The 14600-nt window shown below is 41.0% G+C and overlaps 1 protein-coding gene across 2 annotated transcripts in view; it reads right to left on the reverse strand.

Moving 5' to 3' along the window:
• Nucleotides 1-240: 240 nt before the first annotated feature.
• Nucleotides 241-14600, reverse strand: part of Gukh (NHS actin remodeling regulator GUK-holder) — a 95375-nt gene continuing 81015 nt past the window's right edge. For both annotated transcript variants that reach the window (XM_076789730.1, XM_076789729.1), the window contains 3 exons: nucleotides 4193-4802; nucleotides 3084-3540; nucleotides 241-2284 (listed from right to left, as the gene is read on the reverse strand). In XM_076789730.1, coding sequence (XP_076645845.1) covers nucleotides 1439-2284; nucleotides 3084-3540; nucleotides 4193-4802 — 1913 coding nt within the window. In that variant the 3' untranslated portion in view covers nucleotides 241-1438. The remainder of the gene's footprint in view (nucleotides 2285-3083; nucleotides 3541-4192; nucleotides 4803-14600) is intronic.

The following is a 14600-nucleotide window of genomic DNA, read 5'->3' on the forward strand; positions in this document are numbered from 1 at the left end:
CACGCACAACGTAAGGAATTGTTCTTGTATTCGATCGAAATCGATTTAACCATAAAAATGACAATTTACAGAAACATCCGCAATCCAAATATAATTAATCAATATGATAATTATTTAATGACATTTAATGACGTTTTCCAGTGACTGGAAAAAATATTCCATGGAAAGTTAAAACACTACTGTTCCTTTCATTCTTTTTTTTTTTTTAGAACAGTGTGAATGTACTCTCAATACATTTCTCATATTACTCATTGCCCAAGTATTAAAAAAGTAATCAATATCACTCCAGCAGTTAAAAAAGAAGTCGTAAGAGTTGTCAAGTTTTTATCACAACGATACTGCTAAACTGATGTACATCCTCTTCGTATAGTCATTGTTTGCCTGTATATGTGTATAAACTTTGAAACTAGTGCTCATAAAATTTTAATGAAAGCATTACTAGCATAATATAGTTTACATTACTAGCATATATTATAGAATGTTCATTTGCATGCCAGGATAAGACACAAGGAGAAACAATGCATACAGCAAAACGGAACAACAACGGAAACCACGTTTCCGTTAACGGTGATCTTAGGTTTAAAAAATACTTTATTGTAAAGTCACTTTTCTTCGCTATAATTAGACTGCGGATCATTCTGTAAAATTGCATCGTTCGGAGCAATTCGAGTGGACCAGGACCCGAGCAGAAAAAATATATTTCGTCCGTCCGAAAACTCTATTCAGTGAGAACTGTCGTGGAAATTTTATTCGATCTCCTAGCAGTTGTCATAAATCCATGTGTGACAAATAAAACGCATAAAATCCGCAATCCAGGTATAATATTACTGACCACCACATATTATATATGACATTGCTTACTCGAAGAAACAACAGATCACTGACAAAATAAATCGACAATAAATAAACACACAAAGGAGCCAGTATATACATGTACAATAGTTGACAACGTACATGAGAACAATGGTGAACTCGAGACAATTTCCTCTCTACGGCCGTGAACTTTTACATTTTACTGTTCGATGTGAAAAATAAATATAATGTCAACAGTTGTTCTCAGAAGCGCCAACTGTTCGCCTGCCCGAGTGAAAATGATTCCGCGGAGAACACAACTACGAGGACGTTGCTCCATACAATTGAAACAAACTCTACCGTTCGTATCGTTGCCGCATATACAGTGACTTCTCTATATATGTCGCCAAGCCCTGGATGATAAACGTCCCCACTACCGCGGGGTATACCCCGTCGAGGAGTGTGAACACAACATGGCTCGAGACGATACACGCCGCTGGGGCATGACCCGTGTTGTCGACATATATCGAGAATTCACTGTACAAAGGAAAGCACGTGACCTTGCTCACGAATGCGAGCAACGTAACAGTTCGTCCATTCTCAGCGTCAAAGTCTTTAATTTCGTTACGAACAAGCCACACTGCGATCACAAAGCGGTCTCCAACGTAGGCGCGCTGGGACTGCGAGCGACATTCTGAGGCATCATGTTCTGCGGTGACTCTGACCTTGCTCGGAATATTTGCCTGACGTAGGTGTTCTGAGCAGGGTTGCCGGTCGACGGGGTGCCAGCCAAGAACTGTGCCCTGGCCAGCTGGTTGCTGATCCTCCTCGACTCGAACGCGTTTATTGCTTTCTGACACGAAGGCGTCAGCTGTGTACTGCTGTACGAATACTGAATTGTCGGGTTCGCAGCGTTATGCTCGGCGTCCGAGACACACTGTATAGGCGATATACTTTGCAGATTGACAGCAGGATAATTCTTACTGGCGGGTGGTCTTTGGACGCTTTGACTGCACGCCTCGATCTCCTTCGAGACCGCGTCAGCGTCGTCCACGTTGTCCAACGGTAGCACGTCGTCGGAGACGTCGGCGACGTTGCTTCTCGGAGTGGAGCTGGTCAAATGGTTCAGGAGGTCACCGCAGAGGTCGATCTGCCTCCTCGCGTTCAGTCTTGATATCGGGGATGTGTTTTCCGGGGACGGTTTCATAGCTTTCTCCTCGGCCGCGGTGTCCTCTATTATCGTCGACGAGAGAACGTCCGTTCGCGGCGTCTGGAACCTCCACACCGACCGGGGACTCAGGACTTTCGCCAGGGGTGTTGTATGCGAAACGGTTGGCGACGACTGCTGTTGCTGGGACTGTTGCCGGGACAGTTTCAGCTGCTCCGCCGCGGAGAGCCTCGTGGGACCGCTCTTGACGCTCTGTTGGAGCAACAGACGTTTGAAGTCCAATCTGGACGTCGCTGGCGACGACGACTGGGCGTTCTGGAGAATCTGAAATCGAGAGAGACAATGTTACTCCGCTGGACAATCAAGTACACTGCGGCGCGTACTCCGGCGGAATATTCCTAACCCTCCTGCGCACGGCGAAAGACAAGTTTAGCCCTTAACGATCCGGAAGTATTTATAACGTTGACACTCGTTGACCTTCGACACATCTCCATAAACATCGCAAATTTTCTTTGTCGTCACATTAAGTCCCGCGTGAAAATGAAAAAGTATGCAACGACGAATATGATCTTCGGGAGGTACGGACGCCGCCATTTTATTACAGGGTTGTAAAAGAAAATATTTTGAACACAGTCTGCTTTACCGAAAACTCTAAAAGAGTACGCGTTTCCTCTTCAACGATCGGTACAGAACTAAAGGCAAAATAAATTCTTTGCAAATAATTGATTACTTATGGGTCCCCCTAATATTTCAAGTTTACTTCCCACCAGGTCCAAGCTATTTTTCATACGGAGAGAAACTGTGAACTCAACATTTTTATATGAAGTATGGAAAGGAAAATATGTATATTTTAACTTTTACGCGGCATTAGACCCAGTAATTAAAAATGCCCTGCCGCTTATATGGCCGCATTCGTCCGTCAAGGTTTAGTTTTGAGAATCTATTCACAGGTCCTTGCCGCGTCATTTGACGAAATACGTTTGAAAATTTTGAAACTTTACCGCAAATGCGGCAATACGGGTTGACCGATTGCCTCCGAAAGCACACATAATTTTCTCATGGAATGTCAGAATCTGGAGCAGAAAAAATCGAAAAAACATGGTCGAGCCTAACGTGCACATACCACTGGTGGTTTCTGCATGTCGGAGCTCCAACTGTGTCTGTTCCCTGACGGCAGATTCAGCAGCGACTTGGCCGAGCCGTAGGGCGTAGGGCTGTCGCCGTCGTCTTTGATGTTCAGCCTCTTCTTCGACTTGTGTATGGCGGCGAACAGCTCTTCGTTCGACATTGTGCTCTTCGTCGGCGACAGGACGAGGTTCGTCGGCGTGTTTCTGCCGGAGTTCGGCGTCGGCGAGGAGCAGTTCGGGCTGCCGATCAGCGCCATGCGATCGGCGATAGTTGGCATAGTACGTCCGATCGGCGTCGACGTTGCGAAACTGTTCTCGTGGCTCTGCCTGGCCGGGGAAATTGGATTGTGCTGCGAAGCATCGGCGCTGGAAGTTTTCGTAACGGGATCACGAACAGGCGAGGACCCGAAGAATCGATACCCGTGCGCGGTCAGTCCTAGTGGTGTGGCGAATCTGGAATGAAACGGAAACGAGTGAAACAATGCCTCCTCCATGACTAGAAATAAAGACGTTTTCAGTCCGCCTCAAGCACAAAAAAGGCAAAATTAGTTTTCAGATCGACTAAAACCGAAACAGCATCAATAACTATACATCAAGCCTCCTACACTAAAAAATGTCTCGATTGTTAATATTTGTGGATTAGGCAAACTTCGATTTAGCGGCAGACGTGGCTCCATAACTGGACAGCGGATTTTACGCGCGTACGACAAAAATGGTAAATTGTAAAATAGTGAAAGCATTTAACCCTTTGCACTCGAAGCTATTCTAACTCCAAAACGAAACATTTCGTCCGACCTAGAATATATCCCTTCTATATATACTTTTAGTAATCTATTAAATATAAACAAATTTAAGTAATGTAGAAAACATTCTGAATAATGATATAGCAATTTTTAGTGGTGCCTCATAATCGCCATTCGAGTGCTAAGGGTTGAAGAACTCAAAAATTCTGTTGTGCTAGTATCGACTCATCAGAAATGTCCAAGAAAGATATGCCCGTCTATGCGGGTCCTTAACAATTATAATTTTCCATAAAAATCCGCAGGCATCCCTAAGGAGAAAAGTCCCGTGGCATCCTCGGTCAGGAAACGGGGATCTCGCATACCTGTTTCTGACATCCACGATCGCCGGCTGTTGTCGATTAGGCCTGCTCGCGTCGAGGCTCTCGAAATGTTTCCCGTGCAAGTCCACCTGCGACTCGAATTGGCCGTGCATCGCGTACATGTGCATAGCGCTCAAGGAGCCATGGCCGAGGCCCCTGGTGATGTCCGGCGTGATACTGCGCGGCGGTTCGACGTCCCTTCGGGGTCTCCTCGAGGGCAGCGTGTAAAACTGATGGCTGCCGGCGTGTCTCCCCGACGCGCAGTATTGCTGATTTCTCGCGTTGTGCATGTTGACGATCTGGCGTTGCTTGCAGTGGCGGTGGTACTCGGTGCAGTTCGCGGGCTTGTTCTGCTCGAGGAACTTGTTGTTGTACGCATTCTGCCGCGGATCGTGCGGGTACATCTGCTGCTCCTGGTACATCGTGCACGCTTGTTGCTGTCCATGATTCTGCTGCTTCTCGCGCTGTATGCTCGGTACGGTCTGGGCGTTCTTCAAGGCCTCCTGGATCTTATGCTCGTTCTTGCACTCGTTCGGCTTCGGGGGCGAGTTGTACGACGGCGGCTGAACGATCCCATGAGGGGGCACCGAATCGATAGCCAGCAACGTGTTATCTGAAACGAAAAGATCAATGACTGTCCGTGCCTAAGCCCCGCGCTCCATCCTCGAGATCTCCCGCGTCTCGTCATCCTCCTTACCATCGATCGTTCGACTATCGACCAAAGAGAATTTGCAGATTCTATGGAGGTTGCTGTTATGCTACTTTGGTGAGAGAACTATCGCCTATCCTATTTGTTAGACGCTCCACTCCGGCTCGCGCTGTTAACCCTCGCAGGGCGGATGCTTTTATTTTATGGCATATTATTGGTACACGTGGTACATCGTTTTATATGCCAGCCAGCGTGGCCAGATTTATCCAAATCCTTCAGCTGTGTCCACACTCGAGCAGCAACGAGCAACTTTCGGTTGAGAAAAACAGGGGAATGTGAAGTGGTCGATTTAATTTAACAATTCAAATTTTAATTTGCAATCAATTTTTCCTCAAACTTTGATCGAACTTCCTTGTCGAAGTAATTAACAGCTCACAGCATTAATTAGGCAGTGTTGCTCGGTGTTACTTCAGCGTGAATGTATCTTTATGCGTACAGCCCTATTTGCGTGTTTTTGAACTTTTGTAAGATCAAGCTTGATTAAAAAATTAGATGGAACGTTTGCAACTCTGGGTCAAAATGGACCCCGCTTCCGCCATCCGAGGGTCAGAGGTTCGCCAGGGGAGTTTGAATATTACGCTAAGGATTTTTTTCGTGGGAAGAATTAGGAAGAATTGGTGGCACAACTCGATTAGGGTACTCTTGGGAGAAATCAATCAGCTTCGGCGGAACGATCTAGAAGTGGTGGGGGATGAAAAGCGTTTACGATCGATTGCATCGCGTCGATAATCATGCCAACTGCCTAACGCAATAGGAACGGCACTGATTTTCCTCGGAGATCAATGGCCGCGATTTTGGAGTTGTGGACGGTGCCAGACTCGCCTACTTTTCTTGCTCACGCATGCGTGTTACAGACCTACACTGCTCGTTTGTTATCAAAGCTGTGAGTGATTGTTACTGAGAAAATGACAGTAGCAATTCCGTTCTGAGACGTACGAGGAGTAAACTTAATATTAATTTTACGTTCGACAACGATGTGTGCGAAACAGGGTCATTTAATTAATTTTCAGAAATTAAGTGGGCAATAAATTTTTAATTTTGGCGGAGATAGTAGAATTTGACAAGATTGTAAAACGTCGAAAATAGTGATTCATATCAAGAATTAATTATTAAAATATATAATATTCATTGCCATGTAGTATACTAATCTTTCTAGCTGGACAGAAAAACTGTAGTTGTTTGGTTTATTTATGTAAAAGTTATCCTGGTTTAAAGTGTGTGCCATCAACTATGTGACTGAACTGTATATAACAATAAAAATAGCTAAAAATCTGAATAAATGCCTTCTTGCTTTAAAATAATGCAAATAATGTAATCACAAATAATTGTAAAAATAAATAATAAATAATGTTGCTGCGTAAATTCCACCCACGTGCTCGTCAAACGGAAGTCATACTACATTTCATTGTATAGTATGCGACGACAATTGTGAGAATCTTTGCCATACTTTCGGGATGGAGTGTAAAAGACCCTAACCGCGCGTGTGCTCTATTTTGCTCGATTCGTTTCGGGGCTCCACGGACTCATCGTAATTTGTTAGTAGCATTGCTGTTAGCAGTTTTACAAACGAAGCAGGCGACAAATACTACAAGCATGCGATAAAAGCGTGAAAAACCATCGATACATCTCTGCGAAATCCGATATGGAATGCACTTCTATAACTTCTGTTTCATTTCATTATTTGGGACACGGAGTATGCGGACAATTTCGCATAATTTCGCAAATCGATAATAAACGCAGCTCCGCTATTTTTATAAATACATGTTAGGCACCACTGGTGCCAGAAATGTAGTTCTGCGTAACAGTTATTCGGAAGAAAAGTTTGTCATAACTGTTTCGTGAATCGAAATCGATATAGCAATTTTCGACCGAATTTCAGAACCAGATTTTTCTGGTTAGGATTCGATTTGAAAGGAGAGGAACCGAAAATATTTTAATTAGCAAATGAACCGAAGAACAATTCCATATCCGACTTTCGAGTTTCTCTGACGAAGTGAAAAATAAAATGTACTCACCGAATAGGAACTATGGTACTATGACATGTATATGTGTGCTACTAGCGGGGGTTGCCACACGTGTACGCAGTGCATTTTTCTCTAAAACTAGTATGTACGTGTACGTAGACTAATATAAACAGAAATAAACGATGAATCGCAAAGTAAACAATAGTGGGAAAATAAGAGAGAGAGAGAGAGAGAGAGAGAGAGAGAGAGAGAGAGAAAGAGAGAGAGGAAAAGGATAGAATGTACTGTGTCTAGTAGTATGTACAAAGCAGTGGTTCTCCACCAGTGGAAATTGTTTGTAATTCTCTAGCCAATTGTGAACAAGACACACTTTAACCCTCAAAATTCCTTGTCAATATTATTTAATATTTAATATTCTTCACTGTCGGAATAGCAAATAAAAATTTAATGAGATTAAGTAAAGTTTCATCTAAATCCACAAATAGTCATATTAGGAATAGTTCAATAACTGTTAGCATAATAATAATATTATTATTAATACTAGTATTTATTTCTCTGATGATCTTGGAGAGATGATGTTAGTACAAATCGACAGTAAGACAGACAGTTAAACACAATTAATAGATGATAATTACTAATGAATAGACTGCGGATTTTCATTGAACATAAAAATTGTCTGCGTCAATTACGAAAATCCGGTGTTCAATATAAACATGTTTCTTTTACCGTTTTGTTTTCTTCATATTAATTTTTTTCGGAAATTCATAAAATCCGCAGACTAATAATGAATAATACAATTTTTCGGTTTTGGTGTGAATGTCACGTCCATGAAAGGGTAGAGAACCACTGCGTTAGGGGATGGTCAATGTACAATGGTGGCTGAAAAACTGACCACTTGCAATTAAAGACAATACGGACAAAACACATGAATTGAAAGGTATCGTGTCGATTCGTATTTTTGCAATTTTTCTTGGTAATCATGATTCGAATTCAAACGACCCTATTGTCGCGGATAAAATGTTTTTAAATATGAACAATCTGCATACATGCATACGATTGTATGTTGATTGACTTGTCAAACGTAATCATAGTTTAATAAATTACGTTAAAAACGAGCAAAATATCTGAAAACGCAATTATTCAGCGTTCGTGGCATTGTTGTTTACCAGCCAGCAGAGTTTAGAAGAACAATTGGACTAGTTTAATTTAAATTTGATTATTCCCGTATATCATTACGTCCGTATATCAATTAAAAGTCTCGAACAATGGGTCAATAGTTTGCACGATACGAGAAAATGGCAGATGTTCATTCCTGTAAGAACAACAGTACGGTGAAGGGGTTAACGTGAACGAATAGATGTGGTGCGTGCGAAACGAGTAAAATGAAAAACAGAGAAAAAAACAAATAACAAAACAACATCCGTGATTTCTATCAAAGACTGTCATCTATTCACATACATTCCTCCCAGATTTGGACGACACAGTTTGCCGGTATATACAATCGAGAAATAAAATACGCTGTTCGTTAGCCAATTACAACACGAAATATACATATTTATAAACATACAGTGCACACGAATGGGAAAAATGAATCTTATAAGTAACACGTGCGTATAATATGTACATATGCATACGGTACATTTGGCCCCATAGATTCACTTATATCGATTACATTACGTAAAATCATTTACATCGAGTTACAATACCGCAATAAGCAACTTTTTCTTTTACAAAATTCACCGACATGAAGAATTTTCTAGTATGACGTTCAACGGAGTATTAATTGGTGAAGAGGCTATAATGTCCGACAGATAAATACTTACTGACGCACTATGATTCGTAATCGACCAATCGTCTGCTACCAGTGACGACACATTTGCAAGTCAATCACCTAGTAGCAATTGCTCCTTTGTTTTTGTACTGTTATTGTAATCAGAACGCGTTGTTACACAATGGAGATAGTGCTGAATGTGAATAAACAGCATGATTGTCATAACTGTGAAACCGAGTAATTCTATAGAAATAGTGTAATTTCTCAAAGTTCTTCTTACTCTTTGTGTAAATACAATTATTTTATCTTTACGTTCACCTTAATAAATAGTTTCACTTAAAACGAATACTGCGTTACCATCCGGCCCGTGTAACATTCTAATTTTCAACAATTTTAATATCACATTTCACAAAGCGAAACTGCAGCGACTCACTAATGTGAAATAGCTATGCAGGATTTTGGTATAAAAATATTTGTCATAAACGGAACATATTTTGCTACTTCTGACCTGGCACTTCCCCCTGAAAATAAAAACCTGATCGTTGAAGAGAACAAGGAGACTATTATTCGTTAGCGCAGACTATAATTTTGTTGCAGTGAACACCGTTTGCTCGCAGCAGGTTCTGCGTTGCGCGTTTTACAATACGTGCATTTGTTACACGAATCCATAGGGCCAAATGTACAAGGTACTGGCATGCTCCTCTACCCAGGTTGTAAGTAGTCCTCCCGATATTAGTTGCAAGCTGATTAATTCTTGCTGCAGTCAGATAGACACGAGGAGATCACGTTCAATGACATGTTACATACACATATACTCATTCGTTGCACGGCTATGTTACGTGAATCCGCGATCGGGACGATCGTCTACGCGTCCCGCGTTCCGAAAGTTAATTAACAGGCGAGCTTCAAAGCGTCCGAGCGTGAGCAGGTGGGTAACAAGTGGAATGGACCTTTCGTATGTACAATGGTGCAGGCGTGATGCAACGGTGCACTGTGCAACTGTGAATCGAAGAACTTTCTGCCTTTAATCCTGAAAGCTCCATTTTCCCGCATCGACGACCAACGTGCTTGCATTGGTTCTGCTTGCAACTTGCAACTTGCCTTACGTTCGTAACGATTACAATTTCCTAGATTTCGTTATAATTTCCTAGATGCAAGAGAACATTTTTGCGTTCGCTATTTTTGAATGTTCATCACTTGTGTGGGCAATCAAACCGTCTAGACAATTGCAATACCTCGTTTACCCCGTTATGGATTACTTTCTAATAAATCCTAAACAGTAAGTCTCAATTTAATGCATGAATTTTTACCACGGAAGAATGTCTTCAATCACAAAACTGTATATTGAAAATATTTCAATTGATAAAAGACTGCAGCTCGATCAACTGTGACCGAAAAGTGTTGACTCCCCCGAAAGAGGTTCCTGAGGTCATTCGAAGCAACTTTTTCCTTTACGAAAATGTTCTACGTGGCTTCGTTCAGGAGTTATTAACGAAAAACGCGGACCAATCAGAGCGCGGCTACAGTGGGCGGATCTCGGCTCGGCCAATGCCAACGCCACGCTCGGCGGGAGGTGTCGCCGAGCCGGAAACCCTCTGCTATTGCCGCGCTCCGATTGGCCCGCGTTTTTCGTTAATAACTCCTGAACGAAGCCACGTAGAACATTTTCGCAAAGGAAAAAGTTGCTTGAAATGACCTCGGGAATCACCCCTCTGAAGGAGGTAGAATTTTGGGTTACCCTAAACTAAGTAGTCGATTTGGGAAAATTGAGCTTCCATGAAAATGTGGTATCTGAAGTGTCGTGTCCGAAGTTAGTCCCGCGGAGTGTTAGTAAACGCTACTTACAACGAGGGGCGAGCACACATCGGGCTAACATGCGACACGGCAAGTTGGGGCACACTCGCATCAATAACACATGCCAGAAACGCAATAACTGTGTCACTATAATGTAACGGCGAATCAGATTTACGGCGAAGGCTGCCGGTACAAGTACGAGACATTGAACACTCATGGAAGCGTGTAAATCTTAACCCATTAACGCTCGGTATGCTGTTCGGCTTCGTTCGAATGATTCGTGTTGATTGTTCAGTCGAGGGAGCCTTATAGTGTGTGCCATTGCAATTCATTCTTGCAGAAGTCCGCAGACGCTTCCAGCAGTCGAAGACCGAGTCTTCTGTCCGTTAAACGCGACAGGAATTTCGATGAACGTCAATGTCGATAAACTTCTTAAATTTTAAGCTGGCCATTTCCATCTGGAAACTTGTTGCTAGCAAATCGTTTGCGAACAGAATCTTCCTAATAGAATACCTTTCTGGTGGATATCGCATGCTTCGTCTATTTACAGGTGATTGTTCTCCCTTTTCGAAAATGCTTTGTATCTTTCTCCATGCTTAGAATATATTTTCCAGAAAAATCTTCTCTTCATCTTTCTCCAACAAAGACGAGATTATTTTATGGAACGTACCGTACACACGTTCATCGTCTTTTATTTCCTACATATTCAATTCAGAGAAATAAACGCCACGTAAAATTCAGTGTTTTGATGACACTTTTAAAGTAATACTTTATTATTCCTAAACCTCGTCCCCAGAGTTCTTAGATCAATACGGTTTCTTCATTGGACTTTCAAATAATTTTTATATGCACCAACACGCTTTTTAGTGGGATATTCTCGTACTATATAATTGAATTCTAAAAACAAAGACGTAAATGGTATAATTCGCATTAGAATCTAGAATTTCACTCCACCGTGGTTTTAAAAAGATTAAACCTGAATTTTATCAGGGTGTAATATTTAGAGTGGGGTTTAGAAAAAATCATCTAGCAAAATCTTTTTAAAGAAGAGGAAGACTATACTATGACCCTAGAGTTGCAGACCAACTCATTGCATCAATTATGCAGTTGCAAATATTTCGAGGCTCCGTGAAAATCTTTTTCTCGGGACCACATTTTCCAAATTTCGCAGGACGGATGACTTAAAAACTATACGACCGATCAAACGAAGCTCATTCGATTCGTTATTAGTTTGTCCAGGTACTATACTAACGATATTAATATTATATTAAATTAATAACATTTTTCTTTAACAAATACAAAGACAATTTTTCTAAACGTTAGAACTTGTCCAATTTTTAATTTTTTTTTTCTTGGAGGGAAACTGGTATAATCCCAGTATATAATACGACATGCTACTAGTCTAATAAATAAATTAACAAACAAATGCAACTAAAAAAATGTTTTCTCGTGGTATGGAGATATGCCTATACATATATGTATATCCCAAGTATGTTCATTTCCATATCGTCTATAGTTTTCTGTGAAAAATTGATAAAAATCACTTTCATAGCTGTCCCACAAGTGTCTTCCCTTATAAACATTTATGAATCACGTTTGCTTCGAATGTGTGAGTTTTTCACTTCCACAGAATCTCAATGATTAATACCATATATTATCGAAATATCAATTAACGACACATTCAAGTGAAGAGAAAAATAATTAAAACCCAGAATGTCAATTTAACTGTCATAATTAGGATCTTTGTGCAAAATAAAAATTGTCTGGATGAATTACACGATCCAGTTAAATACTTTTTGGATCCATTGTAGGTCAGAGCACAGTCAGACGGTAACCGAACTAACCGATAACCGTGAAAATAGCAAGTTGAAGGAGGCCGTGTCGAAAGTTTATCGAGCAAAAGAATTCAGAAGGTTTTCAAGTTCAGCAGCGACGAATCAACAACAAGGTATTGCTAAATTGTGTTCCTCGAAGCGTGTTTTTGCTCTCCGATAATATTCCAAAACACGTGCAAATAATATCTGACAGTCGTCGCAGCTGAAGAAGACGTATCGATGGTCCTGAATTTCATAGGACACCCTGTACATGTCCAAGATAATCGGTTACCAAGTGATGCGAGTATAATACACGATTAACGATACGGTGGATCTACAAGCTACAGTACGTGACCTATGTTATCGTTTGCGACGTAACGTGAAACGTAATCACCAACGAGTCGATTAGAAATTAAAGGAGTACAATTATAATTACGTTTATAGCCCGCAATTTGTTACTTTCGTCTCGACACTTCCATGGAAGCAAATGTTTACGACCTTTCAATAATTTTTAAAAAATCATCAAAATATACCCAATATACTCTAATTCAGTGCATAGACTAGTTCGGGGAATAAACTAATTATAATTTCAAATGAAAATTTCATACGGTTTTAAATTCTTTTCGGGGGAAAACGACATTTATTTCTCTTAGTTAGAACAATGAAACAAGTCGAATCTGAGAATGTAGAGAACGTAATAAGATTTTGTAAAAATTTTTAAAAGCCTATTCAAATTCTTTACGGTTAACAATAAAATTGCAATCTAAATGTACCGGTGTTTGTAACCAAATGCCAATATATGTAACCGCTGTATACCGATAAACAGTCGCTAATGGATTCGTCGATAACGCGGTCATTTTGAAATAAACAAAAAGTGTAAAATTCCCGTGAACGTGACATTTCTGTTTCGACAGACGTATCGCTCGCAATTTTACAGTTTTTTTTTGCTCCGTTGCCACATTCTTCCAATAAAAGAAAGCTCGTAGATTACGTTTTGGATTTTGTACGCGATCAGAAAACAGGTTCACCGACCTCGCAGATTTTTTCGCCGTCACTTTACGCTGCATACCGATTAAAGTAATCGAGAAAAATATTACGTTACTATCGAAACATATTGTGCTATTTTTGGTGAACGTGTGTCGCACGCATCATAGATCGGATAATAATGTGGACTAGGTCAGCATTGAAAAGATTCATTCAAAGCTCGTCAGCCTTGTCTCTGCGAGTAGGCGAGACAGAGAGAGATAACGTTGAATGAATTTATTAGCGTTTGTACGAGCGGACAACTGTCTCGTACACTGGTGTACGAAATTATGTAGTAGGCTACGAATTTTATGCGTTCATGACAAAAATGACTAGATCAAATGCGAAAGACATTTAAATAAAAAATTCTCTTGCGTTACCTTGAATCCAGTAAAATTATTTGAACTGCGTTACTGCGATACATTGGACAGAAAAGGATTATATGATACAATCCGCGGGTTTCCTAAACCGTACTTCGTCAGTTTTCTAAATAAAAACGTTCAAGCACAATTCGCGTAACTCGCGACTAAATTACTTTAGCTGATAACAGTCTTACTATCCTGTGATATAATCTTATTCTATACTCTTACAGATTATTGGTATATTATTTATGACCTGTTAAAATGACCAAACCAAGAATTACATTTTTATGCAATTTCTGTTTTTTATAGAAACTTATTTTGGAGCTCTGCAGCTCCAAAAAGATTGCAACCATTTTTCCCGGGATCACGGCATAATCATGCAACGTGCAATTAGAAATAGACAGCGGATCTTTATGCAAAATAAAAAATTTCCGAATTGCAACAAACTGGATTGAAATTTTATTGTCTATCTTAATACCTATGTCTAATAGGTTGAAAATAATATAACACACTGTTTTGAAATTCTTGCAATGCGTTTGCTCTGGTTTTAGATGACACCTTCTCATTTTTGTCACGAGTGCCTAAAATCCGCTTTCTACCAATAAATCGCGGGCAAACGATCTCGTTTTTCGTTTCGCTGGTCGGAAGGGGTTCTAAAGAAAATATCGCGACGACTTACGGTACTGTCTCGTCGCCAGAAAAAGAAGATGTCTCGCCAGCATGGTTGGAACACAGCACTGCACTCAGCGAGCGGACTGTCAAACAGCAAGTAACACTCTCACGAACGGATTCCTATCACGCGATGGCGACCGTGTGTCTACCGACAAGATTTCCTCTTCGCTGGAGGACCGATACCGGCTTATCATCGTTTCGTGCTATATATGCTATAAGTGCGAATTTCCTTCTGGCGGCCTCGACGCGCGAAGATTGAATGGCTCTCCGACAAGCGCACACTCACGGCTTTAAACGGAACG

Source organism: Halictus rubicundus, chromosome 6 (assembly GCF_050948215.1).
Source record: "Halictus rubicundus isolate RS-2024b chromosome 6, iyHalRubi1_principal, whole genome shotgun sequence".
NCBI classification, from domain to species: domain Eukaryota; kingdom Metazoa; phylum Arthropoda; class Insecta; order Hymenoptera; family Halictidae; genus Halictus; species Halictus rubicundus.